Here is a 24129-nt window from a genome sequence, read left to right as displayed (position 1 = left end):
GAACGGGTGCCAACCGACCAAATACCATAAAAAAGCGGTCCAAAATGAGCGTCAACCACGTAACACGGCAACAATCAGACCGGAGACACTGCGGGACATGGAACAGGGTCGTGCCCTGCGGGAAGCTGCGGTCGCGGTCGGCGTTTTCGGGTGAGTATCCTTGGCGTGGTGTGTTCAAATTTTTTTTCTCAGCCTTTTTCCGGCATCCAACAGCACACGACTTTCACACTTACCCTTCGTCAAAATATAATTACGAAGCTTAATGTTTGCGAATGTTCGGGGAAATTTTGTTTCTTTTTTCTGTGTGATTTATATTGAGTTATATCTTTATTGTAATTGCATTCAATGCGCTCAGTTATTACATCGCATACTGATCGAAATTTATTTTCTTTGGCAGGCCACCGGTATCGCTTGCGCTTCTGTCGCCCTCTCGATATGGTCCAAGCATTCTTCCGGCACCGGCCTTACCCACTAGTCAATTTCTGCACCACCACAGCCAGGTTTCCTCACTGGTCAACAGCCTCCCCCATCACCACCCACATCATCCTCACCATGCAATGCACGGCTTAGCCAATGGCCTCAGCCTGGGTCTCAACGGAGTCAACGCAGTCGGCCACAACATCTCGGCTGCTGCGCCTATTTCGGCCACCTCCAACAGTAACAACAATAATAATAACAACAACAATAGTCCCTTGGTCAACAACAACAATCTCAGCTCGACGGAGAATCTCAACAACACCCAATCATCGAACCATTCCAACGCCAGCGAGCAGCACTCCCCGGCTGGAGGATCGCCGGTGCATCGTCGGAACTCAAACACCCCGGGTTGTCAGAACTCCGCGAGTCAGGAGAACTCCTTGGTTAAACAGCATACCCACAGCACATCCTCGTGCGGATCGGCAAGTCCGATTCTCCAGGAGGATACCGCCAACGACAACGACGGTAAGTGCGATGCGAGATTCAATCAGACTGATTGAAATTTTATAGCCCCGATGAACTGGATTGGGATATTTATCTGCGAAAAATACTTGTTCCCTAGCCACTTGGCCACTTGGTGTGGGAAATGGGAACCATAAAATAATAATCATATTTTGCCCCGACAATGGGTGCCTGCCGCAGGTCGCACAAATCTCGGCCCCGGCACGAAAGGGAAACCTAATTTGACTAATGAAGTTCGGAAGGAAATATCCTGGGGTTCAAGGCGAGGGTTCCTGTTGCTTGGAGGGAGAACCATAAAATAACTATTTGTCACTTTTCGGTATTTTAATACCGCATAAATAATTGCCGGTTGAAGGGTGAACTATTTGCGCACCGAGGGGAATGTGTGGATGATATGCTTGGATTCTATGGTGATATGGATATTAATACACTTTGAGAGTGGACCTATGTTTCGGGAAAAATAAAGGTTACTGAAGATATTGTGTCATATTCATTTGGGTGTTACGGATTAAACGGACTGTCGGGGAAAATAGGGAAAGTATCATTCTATTAGCTAAGAATGATTTGAGCTGAATGGTTGTTGTATTGTTAAGTAAAGCAGTTTACTGAAATTGTATCACGTCCAATTAAATTCATTATAATCATAAAAGTACTAGCTGGCCCGGCAAACGTTTTTCTGCTATATGAAGTGTTTCTAGTGAATATGTTGGTTGTTAAAAATCACAATAACTTATACGCTGTTGAGGATAGATTACACGTGGATATCGAGCAAATACGTGAAGGTTGGCGTTGCACCATGGGGAAATATTCTTCCCAAACCCAAGTATGATGACCATTCAATTTCCTAATTCAATGTATTACATTAACGTAAGTGAAATGTTTGATCTCTTAAAAGTTAAATGTGATGAGAAATATATTTCACAATATATTTTTGTCGTAAAGTAGATAAATGAAATAAACAAAATTAATTTTAATTCCGTTTAATTGCTGTCTCATTGGTGAAAATAATGCGCTTGCCGGTTTCAAGATGGACGGCTAAATCTCTCACTGCTGGGTCCCGTTCAAGATTTGTTAAACTTATGATACGCCAGACAACTTATTAGAGCTGATGTACCGCTCTATTTGGTATCGCATTATTTGTTGTTGTTATTCAATCGAGGAGTGTTCTCTTCAGTATTCTGAATCTCGAACAACCAACCATTCTATGCGAATGTGGCAACCTTGTCTAGATACAAAACAGACGTGAAAATAATTCCAACTCGATATTATTTGAATACTTAGAAGACATAATCCTGACTCTAACTTAATTATTTTTTCTTGTATTACCGCCAAAACTTCTTCCATACTCTGTTACATAGAACACATAAAATCACGAAAATTATAAATGAAAATTGTCTCTACGCTACGCTTCGAAAACGTATATATTCCACCCGAAAATTCATTACCATTTTCGCTTTACAGGAATGGAACGCGAAGCTCAATGTCGGCCCTGTTGTATAGCGTGACAAGGTTGCCACATTTGTACAACTCGATTGGATTTGAGTAGAACGAATAAAATATTGCAATACTGCAATCCGTTGTTGTAATTCTGGCTCGATTCGATTTTAAACTACGGAAGAGTATTTTGTATTTTGTAGACTAACCAAACTAGGAATGTGTGTATGCGGTCATCCTCACTTTTGCCATTCAACCGAACTCATCCAACAACGTGTAATGTTGTAATGAAGCTCATTAAAAACATATTTTTTGTTTGAACACACGTGCCTTAATGTGATATAAATTCATTGCGTTCTGGCCTGGCAATAGCAAAGGCTGTGTCAGCTTTGCTCTTGATAGCGTCTCGCAACAGTACACATCCACACCGCGGATCATCCGCTCGCGGAAGATCGGGGTTCCACTGTACTAATAAAAATGACGCAAGTTGTGATGTTGAACGGTAGGAAAGCTAGTACCCGTAGTGTTGACGATGTACTTCAGATTATTGTTTCTTCATCCTCGAACCACAATTTCTCTCGTCGCTGTGCAGTTACGGTTCAATGAAGCGAAGGTGGCGCCATCTGTCTTTTAACAACGTAAATAAATTCGTTCTGTTTGAGGAACGAACGACGGTTGTTGTTTATACAAAAATACAAAAATATCGATTAAAAATATGGGATGGGGATGGAAGGAATAATATTCGGGGTGTATGTATTTTTTGAAGCCAAATTTAAGAAAAAATGCAAAAGCAAATTATTCAAAACATTTATTTTGCTTCATAGGCCCACCCTAATCGGTATTAAATATACTCAGGTTCGCAAATGGTTCTCAGATTTTCGCGAAGAAGGGAAGTTTTGTTCATTATCGCAAAATATTAGACCCGCATTTTTTTTGTTTTCATTACGGTGCCATTTTCCATTTTAGGGTGGACTGAAAAATCAACTTTTTCCCCTTTTTCCAAAAATGATTTATTTCAAAAATTCATAACTTTCGAACTACTGGACGATTATGATGATCAGCATATCAAATTGAAGCCAATGAGCTAGTTGTTTTGAGAAAATATTACACTTGCAAGAAAGTTGGGTTTTGTTTTCGTAATTATTGATTGTATTGTTGTTTTTCAATTTATTATTTTCAGACACAACTCTCGTTCAAGATTTTCCAACCACTTGCAAATAACATGTTTCTCCTTTACATGGAACAAATTTTTGAAACAGAAAGTATGATAGAATAAAGACAGCCCTAAATCGGACAATTCCTTCCTCGAGTTTTGCTCTTATCAACACATTCGGCGATTCACTTTTATTTATATAGATAGAAGAAGCTATAGGAGTGAGTTTTATCACATTAAAATCAATTTTCACTTTCGAACAAAGATCAATTTCGTTAGCGCAAATATCAAATGGACTAACAACGCTTGTCACTATGAAATTGTAGAACATATGGGCATTGAATTTTCGCGAAATTTTTCCGAAAATTTTCAATTGTCATGTTTGGTTGGAATGGTTTTGATTGAAATATGTGTTTAAATTTTTTGAAACCTCCCCTCCATTTTCCTCCATTTCCACATACATACCAATTTTCATGTCGATCGGTTCAGTAGTTTTCGAGTCCATAAGAATCAGACAACAGATTACAACAGATGGCGTAACTTGATTATTATTCCAGTGAATCAAATTTCCAGAAATTCGTTGGAAATCTACCGTCATTGCACGTCTTTTTCAGTATATGTCAAAAAGTTGGAGCGTAAACAACATAGTTTTTTGCCACTTCGACTATGTCGAAGTTCCTACTAACGAGAGTGTTTTTGCGGGGATTATCATTACTTCAATATGAAGAAAAAACCTGCGGAAAGTCACCGCATTTTGGTGGAAGTTTATGGTGACCATGCTCCAATTGAGTGAACGTGACAGACGTGGTTGGCACGGTTTAAAAGTGGTAATTTTGACTTGGAAGACGAAGAACGTTCCGGAACGCCAAAAAAGTTTGAAGAGGAAGAATTGTAGGCTTTCCATCACAAACGCAACAAGAACTTACAGATACACTTGGAGTAACTCAGCAAACCATATCCGATCGTTTAATAGCAATGGGAATGATCCGAAAGATAGGACATTGGGTGTCGTATGAATTGAAGTCACGAGACGTCGAACGCCGTTTTTTCACGTGCGAACAACTGCTCCAACGGCATAAAAGAATTTTTTTTGCCTCGAATCGCTACTGGCGATGAAAAGTGGGTCCATTACGACAATCCTAAACGTCGGGCAAAGTATGGATACCCCGGCCATGCATCAATATCAACGGCCGCGCGGAATATTCACGGCCAGAAGGTTATGCTTTCTATTTGGTGGGACCAGCTGGGTGTTGTGTACTATGAGCTGCTAAAACCGAATGAAACCATTACCGGAGACCTCTACCGTCGATAATTGATGCGTTTGAGCCGTGCACTGAAGGAAAAACGACAAAGCAAAGACACGATGAAGTTATTTCGCAGCACGACAATGCTCGGCCGCATGTCGTGAAACCGGTCTAAACATACTTGGAAACGCTGAAATGGGAGGTCCTATCCCAGCCGCCGTATTCTCCAGATATTGCGCCGTCCGATTATTATCTTTTTCGATCGAAGCAACATGGCCTGGTTGACCAGCACTTCTCCAATTTTGATGAAGTCAAAAATTGGATTGATTCGTGGTTTGCCGACGAACCGGCCGATTATTTTAGAAAAGGGATCCGTGTATTGCCAAAAAGATGGGAAAAAGTTGTGACTAGCGCTGGGCAATACTTTGAATAATAAATTTGTATCCATTTTTGCAGAATAAAGCATTTTTTTTTTCGAAAAAAAACGCTTTATTCTGCAAAAAACTCCCATTATTTTTTTGTTTTTTTTTTATAATAGAAGTGAAAAAAATATTTCACCCCTTGAATTCAGAAAATACCATATCCTGAATCTTTCTGGAGGTTATAGAAATGACGATAAAAATCTTTCTACGCATATGTTCGAATTCGAGCATCGACAGAGTTATCGATTTTTTTTGTTTCGGGCTCTATTTGCTTTAAACTGGGTAGGACGATTTTGGTCTTTCAAAAAAAAAGAGAAAATTAAATAAAATATATAGTTGTGAAACATCTAAATTAGTGGATTTAAATAACATTTTTGAAGTTGATAACTCGAAAGTTAGTGGGTTTTAAAGTGTCATTATCCCAAAAAATGCGTTGCGTTTAATTGGTGAAATCTTGCACTACGTTTACACAATTCATTGACGGATATGTTCGAATATATTCATTCAGTCGCTATTGTTTAGCAACGATGAAAGAATTTCGTGCTGTGATGATGAAACAAAAATTTAGAAAGGAGTTGCTGTTTACATAACTCTCAAAAACTTTGAAGTGAAACGTGATTTTGTTGATCGCACCATTAAAAGGTACCATCAGACTTCCTCGTTGGATGACCGGACTGAGCAAATGATTGAGATAGAATGGCCGCCGAACGCAATGTTTTGAAATCGACAATGCACAATGTGCTCGAACATGGCCTGGAATGACAAGCTTTAAAGGTGCGAATGGAGTTGAGTTTCAGAAAACATCGAAGAAGAAACTTTTTGAGAGAGCAAATCTCCTACTATCGCGGCACGGTGAACAATACTTTGTCTTTTCGGATGAAAAGTTATTTGTCTTGCAGCAGTCTCAGAATGTCCAAAACGACAGATTGTGAGCTTACAGTCCAAGTAATGTCTCAGATAGTGACAGAAACATTCCACGGTTCCGAATTTGCATGTCATTTTGTTCAAATTGGACAACTATTAGAAACGTTTTAAAGGAGAACAAATCCATTCAAAAATTTACTACCCAACTGTTGACATTCGGGTGGATATGCTATCAATACCTCAAACGCTCATTTCAGTTACTGCAACATGTTTCATAATTACCAGCGACAGATTCCATCCACACCCCTTCCGTCTGTTAGCTAATTTCCATACAAATCCTGCGCCAGTGTGGCGTCGTCTGATGCTCGCTCATAACTTTTCCCATATTTTTTGTTGTTGTTACCGACACCTTTGTTACCCCCGTAACGTCAGACCATCGAAGGCGCGTCGGTTAAACGACGCTGCCTTTTTTTTGCCCTGTTGTTCTCAAATGCAAATCGATGGGATTTTCTACGGCTTGGTGTCGCTGAAAACTGGGAGGAAAAATAAAAATTCAATCAAATAAAAAGCTTTCCGAAAGGGATTTTGCATCAAACATTTTTTCCGCTGTAGTTAGTTTGCATCTTGAGAGAGATTTTATTTCTTCATCTCGTGTGCTTCGGTGTCTCCTGGGAGGAGCCCTGTGGATGAGTTTTTTTGTCAATACGTCTGGGTGAAGTCGTAAGCCTTCCACGTGACTCTCGACTGGGAGAAATGTCACCGTCCTCGGTGAAGATCCCTCTCCGCACTCCACCGAGATATTTATTTTAAACATTACAAAAATAATCGTTTAAATGCCTCGCTATACCTGCGGATTTCGCGGGATGCTGCGCATTCGTGAGCCCTGACTAGTGTGAGTGACAGCCAGCTACACCTTTGAGCTACGCCCGTGGATATCCAACTTGCTGCTCCTAACTTTTCCAATTGAAAGTAGCGAAACGTGCACAAATGAGTTTTTTATTGAAATTTTATAGCCGTTTAACAGCCGTTTAGTCTCCGTCGCATTGCCACGGGCGAACTTTTCCGTCTCGAGGGGTGCGACGGGAGACACATAAAAAGGGCAAGAAGATTGTTTATTTTCAAATGAAATTGAAACCGAGCAGTGATTCCCCGCACGCACGCGGGGTCCCAAGGGGTGTCAAGTGTGGCTGGCGTTTTGTGTGTGCAATTTGCTCGCGGAAGCGATTTAATGATTAATTGCTAGATAAGTCCTCGGAGTGTTGCAATTGCACACACACTCGAAGGGTTTTAAGGTTCGGGCATGATGCTGCTTGCGATTAATTAAATTATTTACTTGGAGAGTGGGGAACAACGAATAAAAATCGCTTATGTAAATAGTGTAATGATTTTATTTAATTTTTTACAGATGATTCAATCGATGTCACGAACGATGAGGACGTGGAACCTGTCCAGAACAACTCGACCATTCCCAGCCTTGTAAATCATCCCTTGTATGGTCAAAGTCCGGTAAGCGTTCGTTCAATTATTCTACCACACACCAGAGGTGCCAGATCTTTTCAGTGTAAATTAAACGCCTTTTGACGTAGGAATACGTCTTTCGGGAACATATTGGGGTACAAATTGGAAATCGAAAATCGAGCACATGATGGATTGATGAAATTTTTGCGTCAATCGATTTCGGCACTTCAGAACAATTTTTTATATTGAAGAAAATAATATACGTCATGAAACTATATATCGAACAATTGAAAAATCTCAACCCCTATCCTAACGGAATACACACTTCTAATTGGTCGAAATTGACGACACAAGCGGCGGTTCCTTAACAGAGACATCAAAACCGAGCTGCCTGAGGGAAATCGGCATTGCAAATTCATGAAAGTAGGGAGAAATTTTGTTCCTACCGAAATGTATTCCCTAACAGAGACATCGAAACCAAGCTGTCTGGGAAAATCGGCATTGCAAATATATGGAGGTCGGGTGCATTTTTAAATTGTAAGTAAGGTGAGTGATACGGGTAATTCCAACAAATAAAATTTATTTTTAGAACTTCAATGTTGGTTGCTTCATGATATTTCATATCAATGACCGATGTGAAAAATTTAGCGCAAGTGTAAGTGTAAAATTGTATATGGTAGCAGTTGTGTTAAAATGAATTAATAAATGAAACAATTTATTTCAATTTTCATAAATGAAAACCAATGTGTGTTCCCGCTCGAGAACGGGTCGTTTGGTTTAAGCTGTTTGTTTTGTTGTGTTCATTTTCACCCAAGGAAAGTATACAACGAGAAAAATTGGAACAATGAAGACATATTAGAAAAAGTGATTGCTATTATAGTATTAGGTGTTGTCAGTCCAATTAAAATTCGCATTGGGTTTAATAAGCACTCAGCAAGTAAAAATTTTAAAATAAAATTACCTTTTCAATTTCAAATATGTTTTCTCAATATTAAAGTAACATGTTTTTACTGATGAGAAAAATTGATAATTGTGTTCGGTATTGGTAATTTATAATTAATTTATTAATTTATCTCGTCTAGGATCACAGAGGGCGGTTTTCATCATATCTCGTTCCACTTCGGTATCTTTTATCTGATACGCACTATCCAACGACTGTTTACCATCCTTCTGTCATCATCACTCGGTAAACAAAGGTGGAGTGAACAAACAATACCCAACAACCAAACAAAGCGGCCCTTTTCAGAAGGCCACCAAATCATTATCAAAGAGTTTAATGATGTAATTCTTCAAATATATCAAAAATCAACAAATATTCTAACGGAATCCTACGTCAACTATGCGGTCGTGTCTCGAACACAACCCTCCTGTGACTTTTGAAAAAAAAAGGGCCAAGGCTAGAAAAATCAGAATCGTCAAGATAAGCAACCACATTTCATATAAGCGCAATATATTCTTTACTTTCTCTAATGCTCTAGTCGTTTCGAGCGTTGATCTCTTCTTCAATGACGTTTACTCCGTTATCGCGATACCACTGTTGCGCGTTCTTACTGTATTAGCAGAACATGACAGGTCGGACCTCAAAGAACGATGAACAAAGAACGTACATTTCTTCGACGTAGGACTATGTCTTTGATTTCTGTATAGGGGGTTACTCTACGAAAAATGTAACGCACAATTAAGGAATTTCAATTGCATATTACGCAATACCATCAGATAGAACAATTTTTCAGCTTTTTTTTAAGATTGAAACATAATCAGTGGAGATAGTAAAACAAGAAAACAATTTAACGAATAAGAGAGGTATGTTTTTTAGATTTTACTCACTGCTTGAGCTGTGGGAGAAGAACAACAAACATCATAGCTTTAATTTTAGCTTTTTTTTTTCGAAAAAAATATCCTTAAAATATAGAATGAAATATAGAAAATAATTTAATCTTTAATAAAAAAAATACAAACAAAATTTATAAAAATTACGGTAAAAAAAATTATTTCGTAAATTGAAATTAATTTTTCTGAAAAATATAGTTGTATAATTCTGTTAATTTTTTTCGAAAAAAATATCTTTAAAATATAGAATGAAATATAGAAAATAATTTAATCTTTAATAAAAAAAATACAAACAAAATTTATAAAAATTACGGTAAAAAAAATTATTTCGTAAATTGAAATTAATTTTTCTGAAAAATATAGTCAAATAAAAATATAGTTATAAATATAGAATATTCTGTTAATTCTGAACGAAAATTATATGAATAGTCCATACAACAACCCACAAGACTCTCATACATCGGAAAAAGGGCACTGTTACAGAGAAAAAGCTTTTTTTTAACAAATAAGCGGTTATTTTACCAATTTATCCTCAATCAACAGTATGAAGGGAAACATCATGAGAATGGTTGGCTTCACCTTCTGGTTGAATTTTGTTATCATTTTTTAGTAACTCTACCCGAACAGCCTCACAATAAAGTAATACAGGTAAACTTCGATATAACGTACATTTTACTTTCAAAATTGTACGTTGTATCGAATTGTACGTTATATCGAAGCATAATGTAGTACTCACAAACGTAGTCTATAATACATTATTGTGTTGCTGTTTTAGTCAAGTTAATGAATAACTTCAATCAGAAGACGAAGCCAGCTTTTCTCATGATGTTTCCCTTCGTACTGTTGATTAAAGCTTGATTCATTTAGAATCCGGAATCACAAAACCAGCTGTATTTCGGGATTGATTGAAGGTACAAAACTTGTTTTAGCATCACAATACAAATAATTCATTGTGCTATCAGAAAAAAATTTTTTTTTTCCTTTACTCTTCGGAAGTGTGTACGTTATATCGAGGTAAAATGTACGTTATATCGAGTGACGTTATATCGAGGGTACGTTATAACGAGGGTACGTTATATCGAGTAAGTTATATCGAACTAAGCTTCGATACAACGTACAATTTTGAAAGTGCATCATTTGCGGGAAAATTTTCTCCATCAAATGCTTGTGGAAGTTTATGATGACTTTGCACCATAGGATAGATTTTGTGGGGAATGGTTTGGAAGATTTAATAAAAATGGGGATCTCAATGTTAAAGACATAAAGCGAGAAAGTTTGAAGGCGGAAAATTAGATGCATTACACGATCAAGATTCGTACCAAACGCAAACAGAGCTATCAAAATCTTTGGGAGTAACTCAACAAGTTATTGCTAAACGACTCAAAGCCGCAGGATATATCCAAAAGCAAGGAAATTATGTTCCAAACGAATTTAAAGTGCGAGATGTCGAATGGCGATTTTGCACATCCGAAATGTTGCTTGAACGGCACAAAATGAAGCCTTTTCAATAAAATCGTTACCGGGGACGAAAAAGGATTCAATACGACAATGCAAAACGCAAGAGATTGCATGTAAAGCTGGCCAACCAGAAACATCAACGCTGAAGCTGAATATCCACAGATCCAAAGCAATGCTCTGTATTTGGTGGGATCAAAAGGTTATGATCCATTATGACCTGCTAAAACCTGGTGTATATGTTCTGGCTGGGTTCTCAGAATAAACCCTACCCGTATTTCGAATGCTTATAACTCGAACATTTCCTAACAGATCGGAAAGATGTTTGCATCTTTCGATAGGAAATATTTCTACGCGTCTATCACAATTAATAAAATGTAATATTTGATGAGATGAACAATTGAATAACTGTAAAATGTCAAGCGTTATCTAAACGCCCTAACTGCCAAGTTTTGATTGGTCCGATTTACGGTTTCCCCAACACAGATTTCAAAATCGATGTACCTGAGGAAACCCGCTTTGCAAATATACATGCAAGTCGAGGGTATTTTTGTTCCCACCGAGCTGTGTTTCCCTAACACGGACTTCTAAATCAATGTACCTGGGGGAATCCGCTTTGTCAAAACATGCAAGTCGGGGGTATTTTTTCCAACTGAGCTGAGTTTCCCTAATACGGACTTCAAAATTAATGCGCCTGGGGAATCCACTTTGCTAATACAAGCAAGTCAGGGGTATTTTTTGGTGTTGAGTACCTTTGTACTCGCTTGTCGTTGTGCAGACCAGAATATGTTTCCCTAAAACGTACTTTTAAACTGAGAAGCCTGAGAAAATTATCATTTCAGATACTAGAGGTGAATGACCTTCCGCAGTTCGAGAACTACGTAAACGTGGGATGTGCAATACTTTCAGAGGAAAATGTAAAATACAATGATCGTTTGATCATTTTTCCGTTCACATATTTTGGTAGTCCTAGGCATCATGTCAAGCGTAAAAGGACGTTCATCAAATTTATCAGTAACAAAGAACATAATCTATTACAAAAATTTCGATGCATTCTAAAATAATAACAAGTGGATTGCATAATATAATTGGATGACATAATATAATTGCGCAGTTCTACGTCTAAAATATGCGGTTGTGTCCAAGATACAACCCCTCACATTTTAATAAAAAAATGCCGGACACATTAATTTTTTAAAATTTCTGCCTCAAAGACAAATCTATATATGCAAAAATGGATTTCTGTCTGTCTGTCTGTCTGATTATTATGGACTCAGAAACTACTGAACCGATCGATAAATTTCTGCATAACTCAAAAACTAATCAAGCAAACAAAACCAAATTAGCCATGTGGACGTTTTAGAACACAATAAATGTTTCTGTGGTGGTTTGACTGCATTACTAGAGAATCAATCAAGCAAACGGAACCAAAATTTTGCATGTGGAGGTTTCAGAGGGAGGGGGGCCGGGGTCTTGCATAACTCGAGAACTAATCAAGCAAATTGAACCAAAACTTTCATATGGAGGTTTTGGGGAGCAATAAATGTTTTTATGGTGGTTTGACGCTCCTTTCCCCTCTCTAAAGAGGTGAGAGGGGGATGCTGAATAACTCGAGAACTCATCAAACAAATGGAATCAAACTTAGTATATAGAGGTTTTAAGGATCGATAAACGATTATTATGGTAATTCGACACTCCAACTCCAATTCCAACGAAACATGATTGAAAATTTTCGGAAAACTCTGAAGGAAAATGGAAAAATTCGAAAATTCAATTCGCATATGTTCTACAATTACATATTGACAAGTTGTTAGTCCATTTGATGTTTGCGCTAACAAAATTGATCTTCGTTCGAAAGTGGAAATAGATTTTAATGTGATAAAACGCATTGCTATATCGTCTTCTAGCTATATAAATAAAAATGGATCGCCGAATGTGTTGATAACAGCAAAACTCGAGAAAGGAATCGTCCGATTTAGTGCAGTTTTCATTTTATCATATTTTCTGTATCAAATATTTATTCCAAGTAACGGAAAATAAATTTTGGGCTGGACGAAGTTAGTGGTAGATGAATATGTGCCCTACAACTCTTCCATACATCGCAACATGTGCATATTTAAGGCATAAAAGTTTTTCTAACAAAAACTTTTTCAAGATTTTTTCTCGAAAAATTTGTATTTTTTCTACAAAATGACCATTCCATTATTCGAGTTCCATTCGTATTATCAATTGAGACATTTCGGAAAAAAAATGGAATTGATTTGTGATAATTTTAAGGGCAACATTTTTTTTACAGGATGTCGACTCAAAATCCGAGAGAAAGTTCCCTGATATTCCCTGATTTTCCAGTAATATTTCAGAAAAATTCCAGATGTAGAGTAGTAATAAAATTCTCTGCTAGTACTTTAACTGTAGTTCCTAAAACTTTTAGTTATTTAAACAATGAAATTTGAGAACGTCTGTCGATATCTTCCAACAAATGAATTGTTTGTGATTTTTGATTGAGCTAAACGATGACAGAGAAGTGTCGTAAAAGATTTTAAAAAATGGATTTATCAATACAGGTCGGACTCGATTATATACAGACACGATTATATGTGATTCGATTATATACAGTTTGAAAAAAGCATTTTTTTATATTTCAAATATGACTTATTTCACGAAAAGCTATTACCTTTCAATGTTAAGATGGAATTTAGGTGGCTTCTATGTGTACAGTGGGGTCAAAATCGTCATTTTTGAAGATATTGCTTGAATTTTCACCAGGAATTGTTTATATCGATATTGCTGAAAAATTAAGATAGATAGAAGTTAAATGTCAAAGAACAAATTGTAGAGCGGTTAGAGAGCTTTAATTTGATTGATAGAAACAATCAAAGTTAATATGAATTTTTGGGATAAAATTAATAATAACCCATTAAAAACTACTAACTTTGATATTTATCACTTTCAAAATATTATTTAAATTCACTTATTTAGATGTTTCAGAACTATATCCTGTACTAAATTTTCTCATCTTTCTAATGGAATCAACGGAATCGTCTTCTGTAGCGTAATTTTTTTCATGTAGCACCAGTTTGAGGCAACAGAGTCAGAATTAAACAAATGGTTCTATAACTCTGTCATTGTTGAAATTCGCACATATGCGTAGAAGGATTTTTTTCATCATATATGATCCACTATCACCTCCTGAAAGAAATCGGGTTTTCTATATGAGAAAGGTATTTGTGAATTCAAGGGGATGAATCAAAAATTAAATTCTTCTTTTATATACAAAAAACGAAAAATATATGCAAAAAAACGATTAAAATTTTTTTTTTGACTCGATTACATACAGGATTCGATTATATACGGTGAAACGGTGAAATCCAAAACTGTATATAATCGAGTCCGCACTGTACAGCATTTGAAATGAAAATTTCGAACTCGTTGAATTAACTATCTCGACATTTTTATTGATGCTATCCAAAGTTAAGCATAGCATCATAAATTTGTCATACAGCATAAACCGTTGGGGTTTCCACACGAGAGACAGAAGACTATTTTGGTAAAAAAAAGTTTCACAAACCTATCCTTTCCAAAAATTGTGCTTCCTATGCTACATATAATAGTAATATTTTCTGTAACAGAAACCATTTTTATAAATACGATGAAAATTGCAACAACTTCATACTTTCGCTCCAGTTGACAGTCGGGGAAGAATGCCAAACCACTTTATGATTATACCGTACCTCTATTTCTGCTTCTGGGCACATCTCTGCCAAATGCCAGCTAAAGCAGCGCGAATGTAAAAGCCGTCTTTTTCTGCGCTGTTTACCCTTGAGATAGATTATGTTCACTTACAGGCAAAAACAAACAATATATACTGAACAACCTAGAGAGTCAAACTAGTCTAATGCTTTGTTTTGGTATCTTTAACATTCTAATCATTGCGTTAATCAAAATTCTAATTAGCGGAGTTTTATTTTTTCCAGATTGGTGACGAAGTTCCCTGATATTCCCTGATTTTCCTTAACAATGTTTGAATTCCCTGATTTTCAAGGTTTTTTAAGGTAGCCGACAACCTGTTTTACGACTTTACAATATTAAACAAGACAGAAGTATATCGATTAACCAATCAACCAATCTCTAACCACTGTGAGTTTCTGGTACAATATATCAATCGATATCGTCGTTTGCTTGACAAGAAAAGCCGCGAAGGCTGTCCAAGATATAATTTGTCAACATCTCGAAACTACTTTTCAGTCGGTGGGTCTAAAAATGCCAGAAACAACAATGGTGCTCCAGACATGTAGAAGACTGCGACATTTGTTATTATTCTAATTAATGACCATGAATTATGTTTTAAAAACAACTAACTAAGTATTCGGTGTCTTATTCCTGCTAGTTTTGAAAATTTACCTTAATAAATCTTATTCGTTCTACAGTGGAACCACAATATTCATGTTCGTTAGGCCTGTCATCATTTGTTATTTCCTTTTCCATGAAAGCGTTTTTAATCTCTCAATGGGATTGTTCACCCTGTTCGTTATTAAATTTTCTAAGGTTTTCTGAAGGAAAGAAAAAAATGTAAATCCAGAAAGTGAATTTTGAGATACTTTTAGCATACCAGGTCATAAGTTTACAATTTTTCCCTCAAATATTTGTTTTTTTTTATCTGTGTTATAGTGACTTTCAACTCATTTGGCTGGTTCGTCACTTTTACTTCCATTTTTGGAAGAATGTCGGAAGTGAGAATTGTACTCGTGACCTTTAGCGTGAGAGGCATGGATGTTACCACTACGCCAGATCGCCTCCATCAAATATTTGTTGCTCGATATAATTTCATTTCATTTCATCAAAATATTGTGAGCAGTTGTAATTTTTGGAATTGGGATTTGGAATTCCAATTTTTGGAATTTTGAAAATCATCCAAACAAAGCGTTTAGAAAAATCATCGAAGTAGGTAGACGATATGAAGGCCTTATTTATACTTACAAAAAGACTTTAGCTTCGGAAGTGTTGATCTGACTTTATCAAATGAGTATTATTTCGGTAGTAGATGCACTTTGAAAGATGCTCTGACATAGACATTTTTTATTTGCATTTTTTGAACTGATTGAACTGCGCTATTACATAAAAAAAAATTCTCGAGCCCACAACATTTCTATTCTATTGAAGCTATCCCGAGTGTGGCTGATTTCTTGCGTACAGATTAAAACTAAAGCCATCACCCTAAAGATACAATAGATCAAACTAAAGGTCGCAGTAATGAAGGCCTCCTATAGACGAACGTGTTAAAAGACTTTCGCGGTTTTACAATTCTTCGTCATGCATGTTAGAAATCGTGTGTTCCTCTCTGTTCTGCCATCGCTTTCCACAAAATCTGTTTACACTTTGTTTCTGAAGCGAAACTTAAAAATAACACAAATCAGATGATCGTTGGATATTCCTGTATAGACCTGGCATTTCTGTTTCAAGTTTTAGAACAGTTCTAATAAAGCAAATCCCGTTACAGATGTTCAACTTTCAAGAAACGATTTACGAAACCAGCGCTAGGCTACTGTTTATGGCGGTGAAGTGGGCGAAGAATTTACCCAGCTTCGCGAGTTTAACCTTCAGAGATCAGGTAACTTCATCGGAATGAAATGTCTCTCTATCTCTCTATTTAACATGAATGTTCCATTTTCTAGGTCATATTACTGGAGGAATCGTGGGCGGAACTGTTTCTTCTCAATGCCATCCAGTGGTGCATGCCTATTGACACCGCTGCCTGCACACTGTTCTCACTTAATGAACACTGTTCGAGCGTAAACAACTCGGGAATCTTCAAACCTGGACAGGTGGGTTTTGTACGCAATATTTCGGTTTTGCATATTAAAACGATGTCTATCTTATTCCAGCTAGCGCAAGATTTACGAGTATTGAATGACACCCTCTGTCGGTTCAAATCCGTAATGGTAGATCCAGCCGAATTCGCTTGTATGAAAGCGATTGTGCTTTTCCGATCGGAAGCGCGTGGGCTGAAAGATCCTGTGCAGATTGAAAATCTTCAGGACCAAGCGCAGGTTCGTATTGCTACCTCGTTTCGTACTCGATAAATCATTGTAACATATGATGAACATTTCAGGTCATGTTGGCACAACACTCTCGAACCCAGTTCCCGGGTCAAATCGCGCGTTTCGGAAGGCTACTGCTGATGCTGCCGCTGCTGCGGATCATCAACTCGCATAAAATCGAATCGATCTACTTCCAGAAGACGATCGGCAACACCCCGATGGAGAAGGTTCTTTGTGATATGTACAAAAATTAGCGGCACAAATTTGCTTTATTACTGGCCCAAATATGTGAATATAGCGTAAGACTAGTCTAAAACACGTATAGATAGTTAAAAATCCACACCCACACACATAACGCAATAGGATAGGAGACAGCTCGCCAATTATCGTTTCGTTTTCGGGACGTTTGTCAATTTTATTGTGCACAGACGAGTCGGAAAGACGAAAAAAAGTGCATCCAATTTGGATCATTTGCGTAATTATTGGAGTGTTCCGTTTTATGTTCCCCGTTCCGAACCACAATTTTGTTCATAAAACAGAACTAATCGAAAAACAACAACGAGTTTAGCTATTAAAACTGATTCGAGGCTGCCAGGCTCATTCCAACCCACCTAACTTAACTGGCGCTCGTAGTTTCACTCCAACCCCCCCTCCAATTTGGGGGCGAAACTTCACATTAGTAAACTCGTGCGTAAATTATCATGCGGTCACATTTCACATCACGTGTGGAATTTTGCTTCGCTATACTTTTTTTCCCTCTCGTCTGCTTCAGCTCTCTCCAATCTCGTCCCACTTCGAACTTCTGCACCGGACAGCTCGTTTGCGTGTCACTTTCTCGGTTTCTAAACCATAAAATTTCAGCGGTTATTGTTCGTTCACTCGCAGCAGTTAGATAATTAAATTTGGTATATATATATATATATATATATATATATATATATATATATATATATATATATATATATATATATATATTATGATGTAGAGGAAAATCTGCATGATAACACGTCTATTCTTTCAGAGCATCAGGGTGCTGTTAACTAATGCTTTCTACTTCGTAGCTTTATGAGCATAATCTAATAAAGAGATCCATGTAAAACATTGTAACATATGTCCTCAGCTAGCACGTATTTCCCGAGAAGCACCTTTAAGAACGATCTTTCAAACGAACCCTAGCATATTAGTGTACCACTGAAACCAAATACTTTTAATTAGAATTTGATGATATTTTAGCCGAACGACGCAGTCATCTGTGTATCAAATTATGTGTACAGTTATACCGAATAAATGACAATGAACAGTAAACGAAATGGGGAATTGATTCATCCGATTTTATCATATGACGGATTTCGTGCCAACTCGACCAGATGTTGGCATGACCCTCTCAGAACTTAATGAAACTTTCTGGGCGTGAAGATCATACCTAAGTAAGCAACTTGGCATACTTAGTTTTCCATAAGTTTATCTAGACCAGGGGTTCTCAAACTATTTTGGGCAAGCGAACCCTTTTTCAGAATTAAGTTATACCTCAGACCCCTATAGCGAAATTTCTTCGAAAATCGTATTTCTATTTTTTTTTCTTACTGAATAACTATCAATTTAAAAACATTGCAGTTAGTTAAATGAGTAAACTTGACATTATTCTCTCACAGAGCCGATCTAACGTAGTGGTAACATCGGTACCTCTCACGCAAAAGGTCACGAGTTCTGTTCACACTCCCGACATTCTTTCAAAAAATGCAATTAATGTGACAAACCAGCCAAAAATGTTGAAAGTCACTATTTAATACAGAAAAAAATATTTTCTAATCATATTCAACAAAATAAATAGACATAAAATTCAGTAAATATCAAGTGTAATAAATGATTATTTGTACAAATAACTTACAAACTATAAAAACATTCAAATCGCAATCGCAAAATATCAAAATACTTGACAAGTTAACCCATTTTAGGCCAAGCGTTCGAAAAATCGAACAGCAACTTTGATAATTTTTCATGTCTTTGGACAGCTACCATATGATAATGTTTTTGCACAAAAAGATAGCTTAATTTATTAGCTACCACTTACTCTTAAGTTCATTCAGTTTTGTATAACTTTATTGGGCAATAAATTCGATATAAAGCAAGTATGTTTGGAAGGGAAGGTGTTCTTACTTTCAGTTGAAAAACCCAATAAAATACATAATTATGTGAACTTTTCGAACGTTGGCCATAACGAACATTTTTTTCTGCTGATTTTATACCAACACATCTAACCTCTGCAGCGCGTTTTAGTTTATTTACTTTGGAAGACGGAAATTTTTCATTTGTTTTTGCATTTTCATTTGTGAATGTTTGCAAATATCAATTAATTCAGTAAATATTATTGAAAATCCTTAACCTTAGGTACTGGCGGCTCGTAGAGTTTCGTGTGTGGAGGACCCGGAGGAAATGATCAGTACATGTAACGAGGATTTTAATGAGATTGCTGGTATAAATATTCTTCCACCGGACCGAATAGTAACCACCCAACCCTCGACTACATTGTTTTTTCGCATCATTTTGGTATTTCGCAGGTTTTGGAAAATGGATAATTGGAAAGAAATAATTCTTAAGCATAGACATTTCATCACGGCCAACAATAGAAGTAATAAGTTGAAATTACATGAAATAAGAAATGTCACATCTCACCTTAGGTGGATTAAATTAAGTTTATACCAAGACGGGTCTATGGTGAGGCAGTGGTGAGGAAGAAAGCGGAAGGGGAATTATTTTCTTGAAGCGTGAAAGAGACAGACTGATCACGAGCGAGCTCCGGCACAAGCGTATTGTGTTTTGTTTACAAACAAAACACAGTAGACTTCCAAGATGGCTGAAGAGTGGTTTTAGCAAGTTGGCCCACCTTAGGATATACTTCTACGCGCCTTGGTTTATACTTAGAGACCTCTATCCTCCTGTGCTTTTTCGTCCGTGAATATAGAATTAATGCATTTCTGAATACCGTATATTTGAATACCGTATATTTGAACTGATTTTCAGATCGCAGTATGTTTGTGCTTGCAAAAAAAGTGCGGTTTCGGCCAATGTTCGATTTTTCGAACAGTCATTTCCCGGAAAATGAAAGATGGGAAAAACATAATTCTTGAACATTGGGGTTTCTTCGGCATCAATAATCGAAATTACACCAATGACTTTCGTAAAAAAAATAATTTTTACAGCTTGGTCGTTAATGGGTTAATGCCTTGAATCTACGCGTTCGGTGATTTTCCAATGGCTCCTTCGGTCTTAGCTTGTTTGTAAATACCAGGAGTATGGCATGCTTATCGCTATCTCACTCTACCTACCGTCACCGCCTATCTCACTATCTCTCTAATGTAAAAGTTCATCATCAACTTCACGATATGTCAGATGGTGGTAAATTGGTTATTCGCGATGACAGAAAAATAGTGTCGACGTCTGGTGGCGACTTCAAATTAGGGCCATAATTTGGGTCCCAAACTCGTTAGTGTAATCTCTATCAGATTAAAAGACACGAAGCCGGTTTTTAAATTTTAATATTTGAATGAAAATTTTCACATCATGTTATTAAATTACATGAGACACGTATTTATGACTTTCATTCAACCTTATGGCTATACAATTCCAACATTGTTGCTGATTCTTTTTCATTATAATATAAAGTTGTCTTCATAAACAATTTTCGTATGAGACTTTTTCCCCACCTGCAAACAAAAATGTTTTTAATTCGAAAAGAATACTAATATGATATAAGTAAGATTAGCTCTGCCTAGGTGAGGAAACTACGAGCCCAAGAAAAGACTGGTTCGACGGGGAGTGCCAGCAAGCGATGCCGAGAAGCCAAACAGCTCGGAAAAACTATCTAAGCATTGCCACGAGGGAGAATTTGGCCAAATATCGACGAGCGCGGAATAAGTTGACCACGATACTGAGGCGAAAAAATCGCCAGCAGGAGGACAGGGATCGTGACGAATTAGAACAACTATTTCAGACTAATTTTTTTTTTTTTCATCCAAAATATATATTTTTATTAAGGCTCATATGGCGTCAATCAGACTAATGATACGCGCAAATTCTATGAGAAGGTGAACCAATCTCGTAAGAGCTTCATACCGAATCTGGAAATGTGTAGGGACGAGGAAGGAAACCTGATTACAAGCGAGCGCGAGGTGGTCGAGAGATGGCAGCAGTTCTTCGATAAGCACCTCAATGGCGAGATAACAGATGGAGGCGTAATGGAAATCTACCTGGGAGTGCCTTCAAACGATAATGATGTCCCAGCCCCCGACCTCCAGGAGATCCAGCGAGAAATCGGGCTGCTGAAGGCAAATAGAGCCGCTGGAAAAGACCGACTTCCGGCTGAACTCTATATGAACACGGTAAAAATATACTGGCAACGGCACTTCATTGGGTAATATCCAGGATTTGGGAGGAGGAGAAATTACCGGAAGAATGGATGGAGGGTATTGTTTGCCCCATCTATAAAACGATCGGTTCGAGTGCGGCAACTACCGTGGCATAACGCTAACTAACGCTGCTTACAAGGTGCTCTTCCAGATTCTAACACGTCGTCTATCCCCGATAGCCAAAGGCTTCGTAGGGCAGTACCAAGCGGGTTTCATGGGGGCCCGCGCCACTACGGACCAGATTTCGCAGATGATATTGACTCAATAACAAGAAACTTTGGGACGGCTGAGGCAAACTACGCCAGACTAAAAGCGGAGGCCAGGAGGGTGGGACTACTAATTAAGCTCAAAGGAGAAAACAGTGAGCCTCCCAAGGACAGTGACAGTGGACGGCGATGAACTGGAAGTGGTTGATGAATTCGTGTACTTGGGATATCTGATCACCGCCGACAACAATACCCCGGAAGAGATCCAACGACGCATTCAAGCTGGAAATCGTGCATACTTTGCGCTCCGCAAGACGCTTCGGTCGAGGAGAATAGGGCGTCGCACAAAGCTAACGGTATACAAAACCTTAATAAGACCAGTGGTCCTTTATGGACTCGAGACTGTGACGCTGCTCACGGAGGACATACGCTCTCTGGCCGTCTTTGAGCGGAAAGTGCTGCGGACTATTTTTGGTGGAGTACAAACGGAGAGCGGAGAGTGGCGCAGACGTATGAACCACGAGCTACAGGCACTACTTGGAGAGATTCCCATTGTACGCCTGGCGAAAGTCGGGAGGTTACGGTGGGCCGGACATGTTGCGAGGATGCCGGACGACAGTGCAGTGAAATCCGTTCTCTTCAATGACTCCGCCGGCACCAGAAGTAAAGGTGCTCAACGTGCCAGGTGGCTCGACCAGATCGAAGCCGACTTGCGGGTGACGGGACGCTTACGAAATTGGCGACGAGTGGCCCAGGACCGAGTAGATTGTAGACGAATAATTGAGACAGCACGAGTCACCACGACTCTCAACTGATTATGTATGTATAACTAATGTGATATGGAAAAGCTAATTTTCATTCTTAATTTTAATTTTGAAAACGTTCATTCCGACTGAAAATTAGCTATTATTTGACGCTCCCCTAAACTAGTAAACGAAGCTCAATGGCGTCAACGCGTCAATCGCGGTTTGAACCAAAAACATGGCGGGTGCCATATAGCTGGTAATTACACTAAAGCCTTTTTCGACAAAGTATGATGATGAAACTAAGAAAAAAAATTCAGCATTGTCCCGCATCGTGAAAAGGCGTTAACATTCCCTGTGGAACTTTTGCCGTCTCAACGTATGCATTAACTAGTGTCATTTATAAATACTTAGTTGAGATTTCTTAAGCCAAATAACACGCCTTGAATGTATTCCGAGGGGCAAGCTCTTGAATACGCGTGACCACAGTGCAAGTCGAAGGAAATTTCTTTGACGAAAAATCCTCCGGCCAGAACGGGAATCGAACCCGAACACCCGGCAGGATAATGTGTGACATCGTAGGATACTGTGTTTCAATGTTGCGTTGTAATCAGAACTTATGACAACTTTGGTTGTACTCCTGCTTGAGCTCCTCATCTGTGCTGATGATAATCAACGTTTCTTACTTTATCACCTTGGCTCATTCCATGGCTGTGATAGAGTACGGAGTTATTATCCATTGAGCAATTTGAAAATTTTGAAGATCCTAAATCTTAGTAAAATCTTCGTGTAATGCGTCCAAGTGAGTGACATATGATAATATGACATGGTATTGAAGCTTTCGTGATAATTTTGACCAATGCGAAAACTGTGAATATTCTTTTCTGCTCAACATTTTTTTTCAAAGGTCGATATTATTGATATTGTTTCAATCAAGATGAAATCGTCACCCTGCAGCTGAAACACAATTCAAAAAATGAAAATCCTTATGGTGATCAGCGCACCTCAGCGTGTAGAAGTAACCGAGTAAAGATCTCGTCGTTTTTCTCATATAGCTGAGCAAATAATCGAGTGTTCAAAGAATTGCTTCGAAGTTTTTTTGAGGCTCAGATTTTTTGCTACTAAATGCTGTCTGTGAATCACGCAGCGAATGACCAATACCTCACGCAGTTGTAACTTTGAGTGAGTTATAAAACCACGAACCATAGATGATGCGCCATCAGTCTCAATCTACTTCCATGAAATAGCTTTGCCGGTAAAAGAAATTATCAAATCATCAAATGAAAATGAAAGGTTTTTGTATCGGATAAAAGTGTCTTATTTCGAATGAAAATTTCATTGGAACTCGAACCGTATTTACTGAAACTAAGGAAAATGACGATGTTAAAGAATGTGCAGTATACTAGCAGGCGTAATCAGTTGTAGGCGCTGGTTGAAAGACTAATGTGCCCTAATATACCTCTTACAATTCCACTTGTTTTGAAAGACGGCCTGGGAAAATCCAGTTTGGAGAAATTAAATCGAATGAAACTTTCAATTGAAAGCAGTGATCGTCCTTTGACATGTGAAAATTAAAGCGACATAAAGCCCATTCAAATGATAATGAATAGGACACTTTCAATCGTCAAGTGAAAGCACGAACCAGAACGCAAATGAACTTGCAACCTAAGGACAAGCTTGTTATACAGTAAAATATCAGGAGCATGTTTGGACATGAACGCGTATATGTTTAAAAAACAGAGAAATTTAAAATGTGCCTGAAGGATTCGTACGGTCAAACATATTATCTTGCACAAACCTGTTCACGTTTTTTACTTGCCGAAGTTTTCATCTTGTACTTTTTGTAATTTTTTCTTTTCATTTTGCGCAAGCTTATCGTCTTATTGAGTTTTTAAAATGTACAGCAATAATACCTTCTAATAAAATATTAGTCATTT

The 24129-nt window shown here is 37.8% G+C and overlaps 2 protein-coding genes across 3 annotated transcripts in view; both read left to right on the top strand.

Moving 5' to 3' along the window:
* Positions 1-17658, top strand: part of LOC129777069 (photoreceptor-specific nuclear receptor) — a 92121-nt gene extending 74463 nt beyond the window's left edge. The window contains exons 5-11 of one of the 2 annotated variants that reach the window (XM_055783132.1): positions 36-150; positions 398-942; positions 7462-7562; positions 16297-16407; positions 16472-16621; positions 16682-16846; positions 16909-17658. In XM_055783132.1, the coding sequence (XP_055639107.1) occupies positions 36-150; positions 398-942; positions 7462-7562; positions 16297-16407; positions 16472-16621; positions 16682-16846; positions 16909-17091 (1370 nt within the window). In that variant the 3' untranslated portion in view covers positions 17092-17658. Of the gene's footprint in view, positions 1-35; positions 151-397; positions 943-7461; positions 7563-16296; positions 16408-16471; positions 16847-16908 lie in introns of both variants that reach the window. The other variant, XM_055783131.1, reaches the window with a different exon arrangement.
* Positions 17659-20961: 3303 nt separating this feature from the next.
* Positions 20962-22264, top strand: LOC129773327 (uncharacterized). The gene is made up of 2 exons (XM_055776929.1): positions 20962-21248; positions 21619-22264. Exons 1-2 carry the CDS (start codon positions 20962-20964, stop codon positions 22262-22264), a joined length of 933 nt encoding a protein of 310 aa, XP_055632904.1.
* Positions 22265-24129: the final 1865 nt, after the last annotated feature.

The sequence above is a fragment of the Toxorhynchites rutilus genome, chromosome 3, assembly GCF_029784135.1.
Source record: "Toxorhynchites rutilus septentrionalis strain SRP chromosome 3, ASM2978413v1, whole genome shotgun sequence".
NCBI classification, from domain to species: Eukaryota; Metazoa; Arthropoda; class Insecta; order Diptera; family Culicidae; genus Toxorhynchites; species Toxorhynchites rutilus.
This window is presented reverse-complemented; position numbering and strand designations above follow the sequence as displayed.

Coding starts and splice junctions, on each gene's coding strand:
- LOC129773327 (XM_055776929.1), top strand. CDS start 20,962: ATGTGTAGGGACGAGGAAGGAAACCTGATTACAAGCGAGCGCGAGGTG. Junction 21,249..21,618: donor TGGCAACGGCACTTCATTGG/GTAATATCCAGG, acceptor GAGCCTCCCAAG/GACAGTGACAGTGGACGGCG.